Source organism: Artibeus jamaicensis, unplaced genomic scaffold (genome assembly GCF_021234435.1).
Source record: "Artibeus jamaicensis isolate MK-2021 breed Jamaican fruit bat unplaced genomic scaffold, CSHL_Jam_final scaffold_461, whole genome shotgun sequence".
Taxonomy (NCBI): domain Eukaryota; kingdom Metazoa; phylum Chordata; class Mammalia; order Chiroptera; family Phyllostomidae; genus Artibeus; species Artibeus jamaicensis.
Window position 1 is genome coordinate 6796619 of NW_026522045.1, and position 17842 is coordinate 6814460.

A 17842-nucleotide genomic window follows, 5' to 3' on the forward strand; every position below is an offset into this window, starting at 1 on the left:
AATTGCTCTTGGCACTCAAATACCTTCATAGTCTTTAGAAACAACTATTATTGGTAAGGCAGGTTTCATATACTAGTCCCATATTTTTGCTGCTTGGCCATTTTTTCTTAGTGTTTCTTTATCTGGGGCAATCACTATATTTCCCTTTCCTTTCTCTCCACCCTCACTGGCACCTGCTGCTTCAATCCAACCCATACCCTCCCTGTGAGCCTAGCCTTAGCTCTCCAGTGATACTGCATTCTCAGGATGGGATATTGACTACCCGATTCCCAGATCATGTTCTTGACTTGTATCAAAGTCAATTATCTTCCTTGGAAATCACTTACACTCTTAACTCTGACCTTTTCTTTAGTCTATTCAGTGAACCTGCACAGGACTTGACTCCTCTCTGGCTCTCTATTACCCTTTTGATAAACTGATGCAGTGCTTGGTCACAATCTGTTTGTGGAGTCAACAGCTTGCATTTTGTCCTTATTCAGTTGGAGGATATTATTTTAAAAGACAAATTTTTCTTCTCTATTGTGTTTCTGAAGCCGGGTAGGGTAGGTGCTTATTTGTCAAGGAGTGAAGAGAAGAGCAATGTGGACAGGGCCAAGGACAGCTATGAGTGAGGGTTGGGGTTGGTGCCAGAGTTGGAAGGAAGGACTGTGAAAGATAGCATCTAGGTTTTTACCTTGAACCCCTCACCAAAGCTACCACTTCCATGGTTTCTGACACTTGTGCTGCCATATCCTATACCAAATAGATCTAAGTATCAGTTGGAGGCTTCTAGGACCTCTTTTTTTGCATTTCCAGCCCCAAACATATTTCTAGATGTCTCTGCAGCAAAGTGAAATTCCATATGGGTAACTCTTAGAAAAAAGAAAACAGCAAAAAAAAAAAAAAGGTAGTGAAAGGCAGAAAAGATGGAGCCCTTAGAGAAGGGAGTATCCCTGAGGAGGTGGGAACAAAGGGAGGAGAGGGGAGGAGGAAAGGAGGAGGAAAGTAGGCCTATCCCTTTAAGGGGATTGGCTGTCAATCAGAAAGCCCTTTTCATTGCTGGAGAAAAGGACAAAGATATTCAGAGAGAAAAAGTAAAGGACCGAAGAAGGAGACTAGAGAGACCAGGATCCTTCCAGCTGAACAAAGCTGTAACGCAGACTAGCCAGCCGGCTACAGTTGAAATCAAGAGTCCCAAAGATATGGGTGAGTTTCAAAAACTTTAGCATGGAATATTTAAACAGGCACAGGAACGCACAAGAGAATTTCCAACTTTGGGGTTCAGGGTTTTTGATGGTTTAAGTGAGTTGTGCTTTGACACTTGTTTTTTGTTTGTTTTTTTTTTTTAACTCAATTAGATTAACTCCTTCTCTGCTGTATTGAGATTGATGCTTTATCAGCAAAGAATTCCAGCACAGCACTTGCAAAGTCCCATAGGTCCTTGGAGAGAGTACCCAGCAGGCTGAATGTGGTTATGTGTCCTCCTAACCCCTTACTTTCTTCTACCTTCTTTTCCCCCTTGATTCTCAGACCCTGGTAATGGCCATGTCAGCTGACATCCCTGGTTCTGCTGGAGGCAACTGATTGTTGGGTACCTCTCAGATGTACTAAATAACTGCTTGCTTGGTTGGTACAGAATTTGGACCCTGTCTGGCAACAGTAGGAAATTGGTAAACTAGGCAAAATGGATTCAGGTTTGGCCATGGCCAAGGAGGCCAATCTCAAGTTCAGAAAATGAAAATAAAGTCTTCAATGGCTTTACCATGGTTAATGGATATGAGTAGTTGTGTGTGTGTGTGTGTGTGTGTGTGTGTGCATGCATGTATGTGTGGGTGGTCATATCCAACAAATATTCACAGGTTTAGCCTTCATGAGGTCACAGTCCAAACTCTAAATCCCTGCTATGACAAGGAGGGTGCTAAGGACTTAGGGCTCTTGTTGACTTGGTTGAGTACTGAGGGCTTTTCCAGTTTCCATGAACAAAGAGAGAAGCTATGATGTTTAGCTTTTGGTAATGTTCACTCAGAGCAAAGTATGCAGAGCACAAGGGTATTTGTCTACACAAGATGCTACAGAAACATGTAGACACTGATCACACATGGCAAAACAAGAGTAGCAGCTTGAATCCATCCTAAATAAAATGAAAATGTATTGCCCTGTATGTTCACATCAAATATAGTGCCCAGAAGACTCTAGTAACATTCAGAAAGATAGGTTTTCAACTCCATTAAGCTGATGTCAGCCTTTAGGTTGTTTTATCCTGAAACATCAAGAGAGCTCTTTTCAGCATGTTTTCAGGTAGGATAATTAAGAGGGCAGAGCACTGAATTAAAAGTCAATACAATCAAGTTTATAACCCAGATCTGCTACATATGAACTTCGTGACCTTGGTAGGTCATTGTGAATGATCACTTTTTCATCTGGAAAATGAGGATCACAATAACTGTTTTGTCTGTCTTCAAGGTTGTGAAAATCAAGTAATGATGCAAAAGTCCTTTGAAAATGGCTAACTATTGTAAATCATGTAATGCCAATTAGTATTTAATAACTTGTGTACAGGTTAACTTATTTTTTCCAAAGTGGTTGGGTTTTCTTTGTATGCACTTTGTGCACTTGGGTAAGAATCATTTTACCAATTGAGTGTGGCTAGGTGAGAAGTGAATGTGGGAGTAACTCAATTCCTTCCCAATTCCTGACATCAGAAAACCTACCTGATGTCAGAGTGGCTGTTTAGGTAGGTTGTGATTTTAAAATAGAAAGGAAGTAAAGAATGGTGCTAAATATTACTTCTTCAGAGGATAAAAGTATGCACTCTTTAATCATTGTAGTAGACAATTACATCATGGAATCTGTGGTTGGAAGAAATTTAGAAGCTATCTGAGCCAAACCTTAATGCAATAGTCCCTTTTACAGTAGCCAATTGAATGTTCCTACAGCTTCTTCTTTTTTTTAATATTTTATTTATTTATCTTTGGAAGGAGAGAGGAAGAGAAACATCAATGTATGGTTGCCTTTCGTTCATCCCCTGCTGGGAACTGGCCTGCAGGGAATTGGTCTGCAACCCAGGCATGTGCCCTGACTGGGAATCGAACCGCGATTGTCTGGTTCGCAGGCCTGTGCTCAATCCACTGAGCTACACCAGCCAGGGCTCCCTACAGCTTCTTCTTAATCACCTCCAAGTACAGGGAGCTCACTACCTCAACCATATAGAATGCTGTAGCATTGGAAGCAAATAGGAACAATGAATTCAGTAGTGTCTGCACAAAAGATTTATGAGGAAATGATAATTCTTTAAACCTTGTCCCAACTTGGGAGGAAGATGTTCCAAATGAGTTTTTGGGATAACACTACTAGAACCAGAAAAGAGCCAAAGAACAGTAGCTGATTAGTCTGTTCGGTAACACAATGACATTACAGAACAGCAAAAACATTGACTCCTGTAAGCCTAATGTCTGAGAACAATGACTGTTATCCTGGTAACCAGAGTTTGATGTTTTCCTTGAAAGGTGGCTCTTCCCTAAGCAGTGTAGTTTTGGCTAGCTCAGAGTAAGTTCATGTAGGCCAAGCAAAGTGTGGAGGCAGAACAGAGGTCCAGTTTTACAAAATACCTGAAGACTAACTGAACCCCACCCTATGCCAAAAATGCTGCAAGAATGCCAGGAGTTAAAAAGAAACCAGATCCAAACACGCACATTTACTTATTCTTCTAAGAGATGCTTATTGAAATGACCATGGACATTATTCTGTACCCCATTCCTCACCTCAGCCCTGCAGAACCAGAGGAGCTCTTGGAGAGTTAGGCAGATGTAAAAATCTTCTCTGCTTTGAGGGGATTTTGTTCTGGCTGTGCACTAGGAAAGCCAGTTTACTCAACAGCCTGACAACGAGAAGTACTCTCTCAAAACTATCTCAGTAGTAATAAGGTTCAAGAACCTTTGGGACTTGTTTGGGTAGGGGGAAATACAGCCTTCAAATCCATCAAGGCAGAACCCCAGACTGGCATCTTTTTTCTCTTGTTGCTTTTTTTTTTTTATATTATCCTGAAGTCCTGAAAACCATCATCAGGGGATAGACAGTTCTTAGTCTTGAAAGAAAGCAACAGTAGAAATGCTTTTCTTGCCCACAGAAATTCAGGTTCGGGGTAAGGTCTAGTCAGAATAGTGACATGATCAGGAAAGGTCATATCAACCATGGGAGGCAAACAAAACAGCTTTTCCTTCCTTTCCCAGTGCCAGGGGCTAAACTTATATCATAAGCTCAGCAATTACTAATGGATTAATTCCTCCCTGGCTATTTTCAAATTATCCTAAGGTCAATCTGTCTGCTCTGTGCTGGCTTCTGAGCTCTCTGCCAGGCACGACTCTGAGTCAGTGATATCCCAAGGAAGACAACAAAGTTCTCCAGATCAACTTTACACTGCAACCAAGAAGAAAGGAGATATTGGTAGGAGACTAACTTAATGAATAAGCTATGAAAAATGTCTCTTAGCTTAGTGTCAGCTGCTTCTGTTTTACCTTCTTATATGTGGGCAAGGTGAGGCAGTTTATTATGGATACAGTTTAACAATCAAACTTCTACCCCAGCCTCCCAATGTTTGGGCATGAATTGTGTGTGTGTGTGTGTGTGTGTGTGTGTGTGTGTGTGTGCGCGCGCGCGCGTGTGTATGCTGTAGAGGAGCAGAGGGTATAGGAAACAATGTGGTCCAGATGCAGTTGCCATGGTAATAGCAATACCCAGTTGAAGAGGAGGCAAGGGTTTCTTTTGCTTTAACGCTGTCCATATGACTTGTCTATCAGGCAGACTTGGATTCCCATGCCCCAGTGGCTGCAGGGCTCCTTTCTAGCCTTTGAATGTAGTATAAGAGCTGATTTCATGTAGGAAAGACAAGATTATAGGCAGGACTTTGTCTGACCAGGATAAGGCCAGAAGCAAAAGTCTTTGTTGCTGGTACCTCCTGATGATTGTTGTTTTACTCCTAAAACCCACCCAGTGATCCCCATTCATCCCTAGTACCAGTCACTGCTGTTCCAGCAGCTTGGCCCTGTCAACTGCTTATAGACTTTGATCAAGGAAACCTCTGTTCATGGGGTGAGGTTAAGGGTTGGGATCTGGGAGGAGGGTAAGACTGTAATGCTAATTAGAGACTTAGAGAGATAGGGCCAGTTTTTAACTCAATGAGCCTGCCTGTTGTTTAGCTATATTGTATAGGGCTCTATTTTTCCCTTTGTTAGCTGGTTTCAAGGGACAGAGTGAGAATTGTGCAATGCACAATTGGTTTCTTTCTACCATCTTTTTCGATGAAGCCCTTCTTTTCCTCCCTTTGATGAGTTTCCAGATTCACAATGAATTTCCATCATGGAGCTTGTTCTTGAGGCATGCCCAGGGCACAGGAAAGGAGGAAGGGATTATGAGCTTTTGGTTCCTGCTTAAAGTGCCAGCATCAGGATCAACACTGTCTCTTGGGTAGATATGGACATATCACAACAGTCCTGTCGATGTTTTTCAAACTCCCGTGAAGAGCATTGGTGAAAAGGGCTTGAAGTTCTATCACATATCCATTAGACTAGTTTGAGGAGTTTCCAGATAAATCTATCAACACAGAATGTTTCCCTGTACCTTACATTTTCCCCACAGGACTTGGTTATATACATTTTAACACAAGATGATAGGTAGCTTTGGTCTTTGATTCATAGACATAAGTTTGTTCTCCCCAAGACTGAAAGGTCTTTGAAGAAAGAGACTGAGCCTTATAATTCCCCTTTGTTTATCATAGAATCTAGGTTAGTGCTAATGTATTTAATGACTATACTGAATCCACATAAACAGAAATAAAAGGGAAACACTGGGGGAGGGTCATTATTTTTCTCTATGATATCTCATCAGTTAGTTGTTTTAATCCAACTGAGTTGCATTAGGTAATATGATTACTATACAGTGTTTTAATGCCAACTCTACTATGTTGCAGTTTGTACTTAGCCTGGAAAATGTGAGACCATTTCTTTAGAGAGGCAAGGAACTTCTTCAGAATCCCTCACAGCCTTCCAGAATTACATCAATACCCTTTCACCCATGAAGGATTCGGAAATGAAGAGCCTGTGGCTTTTAGGCTCTTATTTCCCTAACCCTGTGGTCATTTCTTGGCCTATGAAAAATGAAAGTGAACCCAATGGACCCTTCTCAGAATGTTTGGATTGTCAGCTACTTTGAAGAAGACACAATTTCTTGCATGTTCTGAGTTTTTCCCTGTTGGAACCCAAAATTTGATGTTTACTTAGACAGACTGACAGATTGTTCACTTCTGCTGGACTTAAATGCCCCCAGAACAAACATTCCATTTCGATTGTGAAGAGATGGACATCTGATGCATATGTTGATATTGAACTGTTTATAGCTCAACAGTGATAGATTTATCTAGGGTCATTTATTTTCAACTTCACATTAGAGATTCATTAAAGCCTATGTCCTTCTTGCCTCTTGCTTTGAGTAGCCATAGAGCAGAAAAGGACTTGCTTGTTATTTGATCTCTAAGAAAATGAAGGAAAAATGGATGTAAAAGAAAGTATCAGGTTTAGCTCTTCATCACCCAGTAAGAACAATACATATGACATGTCCTGGTTAGGTGGATAACGATCAAGGGATCAGACACATTAAAGAGGATTACAGCTCTGGAGGGGCATCAGCTAAAACTTAGAGTGGAATTCTCTGGTTAGCAAGACTTCAAGTTCCTCCATCTCTGATCACATCTGCACCACCATTTAGCCCTTCTCAGGGTGAAAAAGCTGGGGTGACTGAGTGGGCACAGTATAGTCACTTGCTGGGGTGATGGCTCTCCTTACTCTAAACAAACAGTTCTGCCATTGTTCCTTGACTCTGACCCCCTGTCGATGTTCAGGCCTGTGGGCCCCTGCAGAATACCAATGAGGCTCCTGAGATCTCTGGGAAAAACAAGGCTTCTTTGTCTGAAGAAGCATGGAGGGCTCTGTCTAAGCCCTGACCATGTGCTAGGGAGAGAGGGAACAGTGGGGTCACTGACGTTTCCCTCCCCCCACCTCCAGGCTTCAGAGACCTTCTTTACTAGAAGAGTCTAAGAGTTTGGGGGTGGGGAAAAGTTGGATAGGCAGGGAAAGAAAATGGCAGCACTACTTATTTTCAAGGTCCTTTTTAAAAAAGATTTTATTTATTTTTAGAGAGGGGAAGGGAGGAAGAAAGAGAGGGAGAGAAATATCTATGTGTGTTGCCTCTCACACACCCCTTACTGGGGACCTAGCCTGTAACCCAGGCATCTGCCCTGACTGGGAATCAAACCATTGACTCTTTGGTTTGCGGACCAATGCTGAATCCACTGAGCCACACCAGCTAGGGCTCAAGCTCCTTTTCTTGACTTACAGGATGCATCTAGTATTTTAACCTGTTATGAAAGGAAGATCAATTTCTGAATTTTTTTCCTGAGAATAATCAATTTCAAATGCTGTGTTTCTCTCTCTGTTATACCCATGCATGTGTGGGCACATTTGCAGGTATATATGTATGTGCATATGCAAACACACACACACACCATGGACCAATTCTAATGAGACACTTACCAAGCACTATTGCAAAGTTCATGCTAAGTAAACTCTGCCTTTACTTACAGCAGCACAGCTACAAATTGCTTCCAAAAGAGGCCAAGTTTTTTGACAGCAGTGCTTTGTTTCTTGGAAAAGAAAACAAATTCAGTTCTGCTGCAAATGTTAACTACTTACTCTGCTTGGCTTGGGCTTCCAAGCCTAATCTATGGTGTGATACAGAAGAATCTTTGAAGAAGAGGCTCTTTGAGGACAAAGAAGGGCTGTCATTTTAAGGGATAGTAGGTATAGGACTCACTCATTCTGTAGCTCTGATAACAGAGACAAACACATCTAACTCAACTTTCCCATTATAGAGATAATTTTGTCCTTTAGAATCTGTTCAGACTGGTGCAATTCAGCCACGCAAATCATCAGATGATCAAGTACTCAGGGCTAAAAAGAAACTCTACCAGTATTAGGAAGGTTGAGCAAAGGGCTCCTGTGGTCCCTGATACTCTGGTATAGATAAGTGAGCTTTGTATAAAAACTCAAACCTAAAAATTAATATAATTTATTTTATTTTTATAAGAATTCCCAAGATGCTTTTCCAAAATAACAGTTTTTCAGCACAATTGCTGATTGTGTGTGTATGTATGTGTATAAATAATTTATATGTACCTATAATATACAAAAATATAAAATACTTCATAAATCATATCTATATATGTTATGGATATGACATAGATATGATGTTTATATATCTATAAGTGTCATATCTACATATGACATTTTATATACATGTCACAATATATAGGCATCACATTTTATATATATATATACATAATTTGTGTGTGTATTTATATATGTATATATATACAAAGAACTTTTTTCTGATAAGATTAATGTTTTTATGTCTTCTAGCTTCTGGGGATCAGACCAAGAGGCCAGAGGGAGCCATCCTTTCCCCATATAGACAGTCATCTACCTAAAATTTGTTGAGTTTTACTTCATGTGGCACCTTAGACCATGGGTCTAGTAATGGGGGCACAGCTGCTCTTAGAGCCCGAGACTTCTTGTGTGCTTTTCCTGTCTCAGCAGGTCTGGGGATCTCAGGGACTGTTAGCACTTTAAGACACCTGTATTCCAAGGCCCTGGTCTGTTTTTGTCATGCCAGTAAGACGTTTCGTGCTCTGCTGACTTTGTATAAAGTTTATTTGTAGCTATTTTGACAGAAATGCTATGTAAGACTGAAGATGGGGACATTGGTTAAGCAGCAATATAAAGGGACAAATCAGCCATGGAAAAATGTTAAAAAATCACTAAGAATTTTTATTACTGCAAATAATAATAGTAATTCTCTCATTACCATTTTCTGTCCTCTGCCAAATCCCCTCTATCTCCTTGGACAGCTGTTCACATATCTAGACTAAGAAGAATCAAGTATTCCATGCAGCATATTTACACAATGTTCAGGAATATCCAGGAGCATGCAATTTCCAAAGTTTTGCCCACCTGGAATGCATAGTTTTAGGGTCAATCTCACATTCCAGAAACCTAAAGCTCTATACTCTCCTGCTTCTTGGACTCTGAGGTGAGACTCTATCCATGCATGCGAGCACAGAGTCTGACTGATTTGGTAGAGAGGTATGAGTGGCATGGCTCTCCTATTGTACATCCCTGACTGTTTCCTCTCCTTCTTCCCCAGGTTTGTTAGAGTGCTGTGCAAGATGTCTTGTAGGGGCCCCCTTTGCCTCCCTGGTGGCCACTGGATTGTGTTTCTTTGGGGTGGCACTGTTCTGTGGCTGTGGACATGAAGCCCTCACTGGTACAGAAAAACTAATTGAGACCTATTTCTCCAAAAACTACCAGGACTATGAGTATCTTATCAATGTGTGAGTACTTGTCATCCCACACAAACCCCTCTCTTTTTCCTTCTCTCCATCTTAGAGATACAGAATTCATAAGTACCTTAGTGACAAGTAGTGGATTGGTGTGGCATCAGGAAGGATTCCTGAGTTCTCCTTCTATGTGCATATTTTACCCATACCACATCTGAACCCGTAAATAAGGGGAAAGTGCCAAGTTCAGAAAAGAGGAGCCTGTCTCCCTCAGTCCTTGTTCTCTTCCATGCATTTAAACTTTTGCTCAGTGGGGTTAACATTGACTGAGTTGGAGCTTCCAAAGTGGTAGGTACAGAGAACTCAGGGGAGGCATAATGACTGGACAGAGTAGGGTCACTGCATTTGGTTTGACACACCACTTGAGTCTGCTGAGGCCCAGTGCTAGTTTTTTCTATTTCTAGAACAATTTAGGTCCCTGTTCCTTTGTTGGTCTTCTTGTCCAGCTCCTCTCTCTTCTCTCCTCTGAGGGAGCATCTCTGAAGTGTTAGGCAAAGAAGAGTAGAGTTCTGGTTGTTCAGGTCATAGGGTAGGCAAGGTGTGGGTGGAGAAACATGTGCATCTAGCCACACACTCCCTGTCTCCCTTTACTCCAATCCAGATAAGGTGAAAGCATGGAGATGGAGCCTAGTGATCCCTCTAAAGACTCCTGAGCCTTGTTTAGGTGCCCATTTAAGTGTCTACCTCACTTATGCAGTAAGGGAACTGGTTCCTCAATTAATAAGATTCTCTGGTCCTACTTGTCTCTCTGTTAATGCAGCATCCATGCCTTCCAGTATGTCATCTATGGAACTGCCTCTTTCTTCTTCCTTTATGGGGCCCTCCTGCTGGCTGAGGGTTTCTACACTACTGGTGCAGTCAGGCAGATCTTTGGCGACTACAAGACCACCATCTGCGGCAAGGGCCTGAGTGCAACGGTAACAGGGGGCCAGAAGGGGAGGGGTTCCAGAGGCCAACATCAAGTTCATTCTTTGGAGCGGGTGTGTCATTGTTTGGGAAAATGGCTAGGACATCCCGACAAGGTGATCATCATCAGGATTTTGTGGCAATAACAAGGGGTGGGGGACAATTGGGTGTGATTCTGTGGCCTCACCCTCTCACAAGGCTGGTTCCTCTCCAGGTACCTGGCCTTTTAGTGAGGAAGTGATGGCTACAGCTGAACAAGGTCAGGAAGAACGTGGTGCCCATCTGGCTTAGCCTCACCTTTGTAAAGTTCCCTAGAAAATTTCATCTCAAAATAAAAAGCATGAGTTTTATGGGATGCTTTGTATAATCAGACCATTTCTAAGTCATCCGTTGGTATCCCTCTACTTCCGTCCTTGGAGGAACCATAACAAGAATAGATCTGACTGCCTAAGAGTCTAAAATGTCACCTATGTAGCTGAGACATAGGTAGATAATTTGAGAGGGATGGTGGATCATGGGAATTAAATAATTGACTCTAAGGTAGGATTCACAATATTTTGGGATCATACATTGTTGGAGGTCCCGGGGGAACTAGAATAAATCTGCGTATTTAATGCTTCATCTTTTGACTGAAGGCCATCCATGCTTCTACTGAGGCACACAGTGGTTTCCAGTCTCTAGAGTTAAAAGGTCCTTTGGGGGTTGAACATCTGTGGGTTGTGGTGATGTCTTTTGTGACCAGCAGCTGACTTAGAAAGGTTTTGTTTGAATCTGAAATGTAAATCTCCTATTGGCCTTGTTTAATGACTAGGGATCAAAAGTCTTGTGACAAACATTTTTCTAAGCTCAGTCTAAGGCAAGAAATGGCACAACTTTCTTTCAAGATCTACTTTGATTTCTTCACACCTTATCTGCCCAAAAAATCTCCTGAAGCCTCCTCTCTAACCCAGGGATCCTTCTCACTCCAACCCCTGACTTGTTCCTGCCATCCTCTGTCACACGCAGGGCCAGTTCTCTAGTAGATACTGCCAATGACATTTGTCAGAGGTGCCTTGCTTACTAATTTCATTTGGTTGGAGATCCCTGGCATCTGGTTCCATTTCTGGCACATGCCACTCCAGCATCTCCCACTTTGTGTTTTAACATCTACAGGCTAATGCTCATTTCTAACCAACCCATGTCAATTGTTTTAGTTTGTTGGCATCACCTATGCCCTGACTGTTGTGTGGCTCCTGGTGTTTGCCTGTTCTGCTGTGCCTGTGTACATTTACTTCAACACCTGGACCACCTGCCAGTCTATTGCCTCCCCCAGCAAGACCTCTGCCAGTATAGGCAGCCTCTGTGCTGATGCCAGAATGTATGGTGAGTTAGTGCATGGGTGCCTTGGCTTCTCAACCCCTTTATGGAAGCACTATAAATTTGGTTCTTAGGGTAAGAAGGGTGGTAATTATGGGGGAAATTAAGGGGGTACCTGGATCTTAGTTTTTTTATCCTCTCTCCACCAAAACTTGAGATATTTCTTCCCTTGGAAGGGAACTTCTTGGAAGGGGGAGATTTCTTGGCTGTATACACAACTCTATCCTATTTGACTGGTGTTCCCAACCCAGAACACTACATTTTAATAACAAATACAAGATTTTACAATTATTCAATATTACCTTCTATTTTTTGGTAACTCTTTAGAAAAGAGAATCTTGATTGTTAGTAGGATCCAACTTTTTAGGAAGGATGATTAAAAATGACAGAAGGGCTCTGAAGAAAAGTCTTCATGTAGCCCCACAACTCCATGAAGCTTACCTTAGTTGACTTGTGTGTCTTACTTAGGTGTTCTCCCATGGAATGCTTTCCCTGGCAAGGTGTGTGGCTCTAACCTTCTGTCCATCTGCAAAACAGCTGAGGTGAGTAGGCCATTTAGATTACTTCACAGTGGAATGGCTAGTACCATACAAAATTCTACCTGTGGCCTTTAATTTTAAGGATCACAGTTTATGTTTTCTGGATTTTGAGTTATGACATTGTCTTCTACAAAATATTGGCATAGACCATCCTGGTATGGCTCAGTTGGTTAGAGTGTCATCCTGTAACTGAAAGGTTGTGGATTCAGTTCCTTGTCAGGGCACATCCTAAGTTGTAGGTTTGATCCCTGGTCCAGGTGTGGGTGCATGCAACCCCTGATCTGGATGTGAACAATCCTTGGTCTGGATGCATATGATCCCCGGTGCAGATACCAGTCCCCAGTCTGGTTGTGTATGAGAGGCAACCAGTCAATGATTCTTTCTCCCACTGATGTTTCTCTCTCTCCCTTTGTTTTTCCCTTCTCTCTCTGAAAGCAATGAAAAAAATGCTCTCACATGAAGATAAAAAATGTTGGCTTAGTGTGCCTGAGCTAATGATCATAAATGGTAAAACATCTATGTTCCCTAGAGGTGCATAGAAAGCCTTCCATTCCAAGACCCCCTCTCTTAAAAGAGAAATTTGTAACTTTAGGTGAACATAGAGCTTAATGGTAGAATCCCCCAAATGAGAAATTTCATTCTTTTAGTTAAAAAAAACCATCAAGAAAATTGTGCTTAGAGATGTTCATATGTTTTAAAAAACACTTTTAGTTTGGAACTTCCCAATCTCTAGTGAGAAGTAAAAAACAGTATATTTGAAAAAGAAAAATACTATATTGAGAACAGATATTATACACAAATGAAGTGGAGAAATAAAAGTAATCCTGAGGAAGAAGGCAAAAAAAAATTATTTGAAAAGAAAATGTTGATTTAAAATTTTGGAATCCTAGGCACAATTGTAAGGAACAAGATGATTAAAATATTTTATGAGTATTTCATGTGTATTCTGTGTTCTGGGTGTTATGGGGTAGGTATTTTGGTATACATTGAAGAATGGAAGATCTACCGTCAGAGAAGTGACAACTTAGAGATGCTGAAAAAACATATAGAAAGATATCAATACATATTCAGAAAGCTGAATTTGCCCTGGCTAGTGTGGCTCAATGGATTGAGTGCCAGCCTGTGAATCAAAGGGTTCCAGGTTCAATTCCCAGTGTGTGGCACATGCCTGGGTTTCAGGCCAGGTCCCCAGTAGGGGGCATGCGAGAAGCAACCACACATTGATGTTTCTCTCACTCTCTCCCTTCCTTCTCTACTCTAAAAATAAATAAATAACATATTTTTCTTTTTAAAAAGCTGAGTTCATGATATATAGCAGAGCATATGCTTTCTGTTGCAAGAAACAGTTCTTCCTTTTGCATTTTCTTGCAGTTCCAAATGACCTTCCACCTGTTTATTGCTGCATTTGTGGGGGCTGCAGCCACACTGGTTTCGCTGGTGAGTTGTCTTTGAATGATACTAGCAAATAAATAAGCCTGAATAACTGGGGTCTACCTATACTGAAAGTAAAAAAATAGACTCCTTCTAACCTTAAAATGATATGCCCTGGCTGGTGTAACTCAGTGGATTGAGCGCGAGCCTGCAAACCAAAGCATTGTGGTTCAATTCCCGGTCAGGGCACATGCCTGGGTTGCAGGCCAGTTCCCAGCAGGGGATGCATGAGAGGCAACCATACATTGATATTTCTCTCCCTCTCTCCTTCCCTTCCCCTCTAAAGATAAATAAATAATAATAATAATAAATCTTTAAAAAATGATGAAGAGAAGCTACTGAGAACAGACAGCAGGATGTAGAGACTGTGCACTTCTACTTTGTGTTGGCAGGGCATAAAACCCAGAAATTATGAACAAAGCAAATGAGGAAAGAGGAGGTAAGAGATTCATAGTCCAGAATAATAATATTTAGCATTTACAGAGCATATGATATCATCAAATGACTTACAGTCATACATTACAGTTAATTCCCAACACATCCTGGTCAGATCAGTGTTAGGAACACTGAAGCATTACTAAACATAGTGTTTCAAAGCCTGAAATTCTAGATACTGTAAATATGACTGCATCTTGGATATTCTCCAAAGTATTTACTCTCCTGTAAACAGGAAGGACCTCCTAATAGTATGAGAATTGTTATTACTATAATGTAATTCTATATTCTAAGTCCCGCTGGTGGTATTATAGCACAGCAGGACAGTCAAGGTAGTGCATTCATTGCTCACATTAAAAACCTAGGGTAATGAAGGGTGAAGCAATTTATCTGAAGTCATTAAATAAGTGGTGAATGTTCAAGGATAACCTCACAGAACTCCTGGCCCCTACTGCTGAGAGTTTCATATAGTCTAGTTGTTTCTCATTTTGTAAATAAACTAATCATTAAGCACTGGAGGGCTGTGTTGCCTGCAGCAAACACCCTATTATTCCAGGTCACATAGACATGTGGGTAAGGTGATGGCAGAGACCATGTATTATTCACTTCCCTCAGGAAATGTCTATGTTAGGCCGAGCATAGGTGTGAAATAAATCCTTGACGAGTTCATGCTCTGGGCCTGGGCCATTGGAACCAAATATTTCAGAGAAGACTAGTAGTCGAGTAGATAGGACAAAAGCCTGGGATGTGATACTTTTTAAAGAACAGGTTTTCTTCCTTTATTTAGCTATAATTTAGTTCATTCCTTCCTCATTCCCAAGAATATTGGAGGAGGGAGATAGTTCCCTTTCGTACTCACACTCATATTCTCTCTTCTCTTCCCTACAGCTCACCTTCATGATTGCTGCCACTTACAACTTTGCTGTCCTTAAACTTATGGGCCGTGGCACCAAGTTCTGATTGCCTGTAGAAACTTCCCCTTCCCTACTTAGCGAGGCTCTAACCGCACAGCCTACATACTACGTTTCCCATGTTAACTCTTTGCCTTTGCCACTGACTGGCCCTCTTCTTACTTGATGAGTGTAACAAGAAAGGAGAGTCTTGTGGTGATTGATATCTCTCTGTGGACTCTGCCCTCATATGTGCTTGTTTTAGTCATTTTGCTTCACAGCTAGTTCATGCTAGAAATGGGAAATGCTTAAGATGGTGACTCACCAGCTACAAGCCACAAAGAAATGGAGGATCTACCACAACTTTCAAGCATCTCCTGAGGACCAGGGAGTGTTTTCTTCTCAAAGGGCAATTCCACTGATGGAAACAAAGTGAAAAGAAAGATGCTCAGGTAGAAAGAAGGAATGTACTTGATTCTATTACCATCTATAGGGACCAAATATATTCTTCTTGGTATGCAAAACAGAATTCAGTCCTGTCTCCCTATTACCACTGAAGATAGAAGAAAAAAAGGAATGCCAGTAAAACAATAAGAGCGTTTCCCCAAATCTACCTATTGCAGCTGGGAGAAGGGGGTCAAAGCAAGGATCTTTCACGCATAGAAAGAGAGCACTGACCCCAATGGCAAAGGACTATTTAAGCCCTAACTCAGCCAACCTTACTTATAGCATAAGGGAGCATAGTGTATGTGTAGACAGAGGAGAAACTTGGTCTTACACCTCATTAGAGAAGAGAAACAGGGTGTTATCAGCATTTTCTCACTCCCTTCTCCTTAAGAGCAGCTACCATGACAACCCTGTAGTTTCAAAGGAGCTGAGAATAAAGAGAAACTAGCTCAGATTTAAAAAAAAAACACACTCACTTAAGAAGCAGCAGTTGCTAGTGGCTAATGGTGTAAACTGAGCCAGCCCTCTGATAGACACAGGGTAGATAACTCTATGATAGCATGTCTTTTTTTTTTTCCTGTTAATTAGTTATGTACTCTGGCCTCTGCCATATCTTCACAATGGTGCTCTTCTCATAGGGTATTATCCATTCAGCCACCGTAGGTGATTTGAAGACCTTGATTTGTTTCAGATTGATGCACATTTCACATTTTCCAGTTTGTTTTTTACTTGGATGGGTGTGTACCAGAAAGGTCTGGAGAATGATTCTTTGAATATGATTCTCTAACAAATGAAAATTGGGTAGTAAACATCACAAATGATACATAAAATTGGCTAGTTCCATGAATCTATTGCAATCTTCTATAAATTATTCTGCCTTTTGCAGAAACAGATTTGGTAAATTTGAATAACCTATTATTTCAATTATTAGTTGATTGTTCTTCCTAGCTAGTGGGAAATGATGTGATATAGCAATGTTACCTTGGTGTATTAAAGACTTGGATTTATCATACAGGTTATTCTCTCCTGGTGTAGAACACATAACTGAATGCACCACCTGTCAGCTATTCAGTTGGCAAGATTCCATGGAAAAGGAAAGGTGAAAAGATTTTGAAACCTGAATAGCTCTCAGGTTTTAGTCTTCTTTTTCTTGTTTATTAACTTTGTTTTAAAGAAAAAAAAGCTGATTTGTCTTTATTGAAAGAAAGATTTTATGGGTATAACTGTAGGTGGCTCTTTTGTTGTAAAAAGTTATATGTTTCCCTCCCAAACTGTTTTCAGCAATGTTTAAGGAGATATAATATCTTTACAAAAAGACACTTGATATTTGTTTTCAGACCAGTATACTAGATAAGCTTCCAGGCTGCATAGAGGAGAGATGTAAAAGGTTCTGTAAGAAACCAATCAAGATAAAAAAAAGTGAAGTAATCCATACCTTGTGTTTTGTTTTGATTTAACAACATAAATAACCAGCCTTTCCTGAAACCCCCCCAGGCATACATACACATGTACACACACAAAGAGAGTTAATCACCTGCAAGAGTTTGCCTCATTTCTGATATAGAATTTCAATTTTAACACACATAATGGATAACCTTTTAGAAACTTATCCTATAAAATGTATTTTATAAACTTAAAGAAAATAAAATTAAGAATGTTCTCAATAAAACATTGTGTTCTCTGAGTGAATTGTTCTCTTTAACCCCACAATAGAACTTGAATAATTATATTTTTATTGTGCTTTGTTTAAGAAGTTAATTAATTTTTCAGGTCATCCAAGTCATTCTCATAACAATTCTCTAAAATATACTAGATATATTCTCTAAAATATACTAGATCACTTCTAGTTTTATAGCTGGTGACACTAAAGAATAGAGATATTTATGATATCTCAAAATTTCTGATATTTCTTTTTTTAATTTAATTTAGTTATTTTTCAAGTACAGTTTTCTGTCTATTTCTCCCATCCCAGCCCACCCTGCCCCTTGCTCCCCACCTCCCTCCCATGTCCACCCCCTTAGTTCTCGTCCCTGTGTCCTTCATATTTGTTCCTCCAAATACCTCCCCCTTTTTCCCCTTAAATTCCCTCCCCTCTCCCCTCTGGTCACTGTCCCCTTGTTCTCTATTTCAGTGTATCTGTTTTTCTTTTGCTTGCTTGTCTGTTTTGTTGTTTAGCTTCCTGTTAAAGGTGAGATCATATGGTATTTGTTTTTCAACACCTGGCCTATTTCACTCAGCATAATGCTTTCCAGTTCCATCCATGTTGTTGCAAAGGGTAATAGCTCCTTTTTTCTCTCTGCTGCATAGAATTCCATTGTGTATATGTACCACAATTTTTTGATCCATTCATTTACTGATGGGCACCTAGGTTGCTTCCAACTCTTGGCTATTGTAAATTGTGCTGCTACGAACAT

The 17842-nt window shown here is 40.7% G+C and overlaps 1 protein-coding gene across 2 annotated transcripts; it reads left to right on the forward strand.

Annotated features, from left to right (window-relative positions):
- The first annotated feature begins 1057 nt into the window (after positions 1-1057).
- PLP1 (proteolipid protein 1) lies at positions 1058-17112 on the forward strand. Of its 2 annotated transcripts, none has more exons than XM_037141035.2 (7): positions 1058-1185; positions 9232-9418; positions 10185-10446; positions 11524-11692; positions 12155-12228; positions 13597-13662; positions 14980-17112. In XM_037141035.2, the coding sequence occupies exons 1-7, from the start codon at positions 1182-1184 to the stop codon at positions 15049-15051; spliced, it is 834 nt and encodes a 277-aa protein (XP_036996930.1). In that variant the 5' UTR covers positions 1058-1181; the 3' UTR covers positions 15052-17112. The 2 variants fall into 2 exon arrangements, with proteins under 2 accessions (XP_036996930.1, XP_036996932.1); XM_037141037.2 differs by having other exon boundaries at positions 10185-10341.
- The last annotated feature ends 730 nt before the right edge of the window (positions 17113-17842 follow it).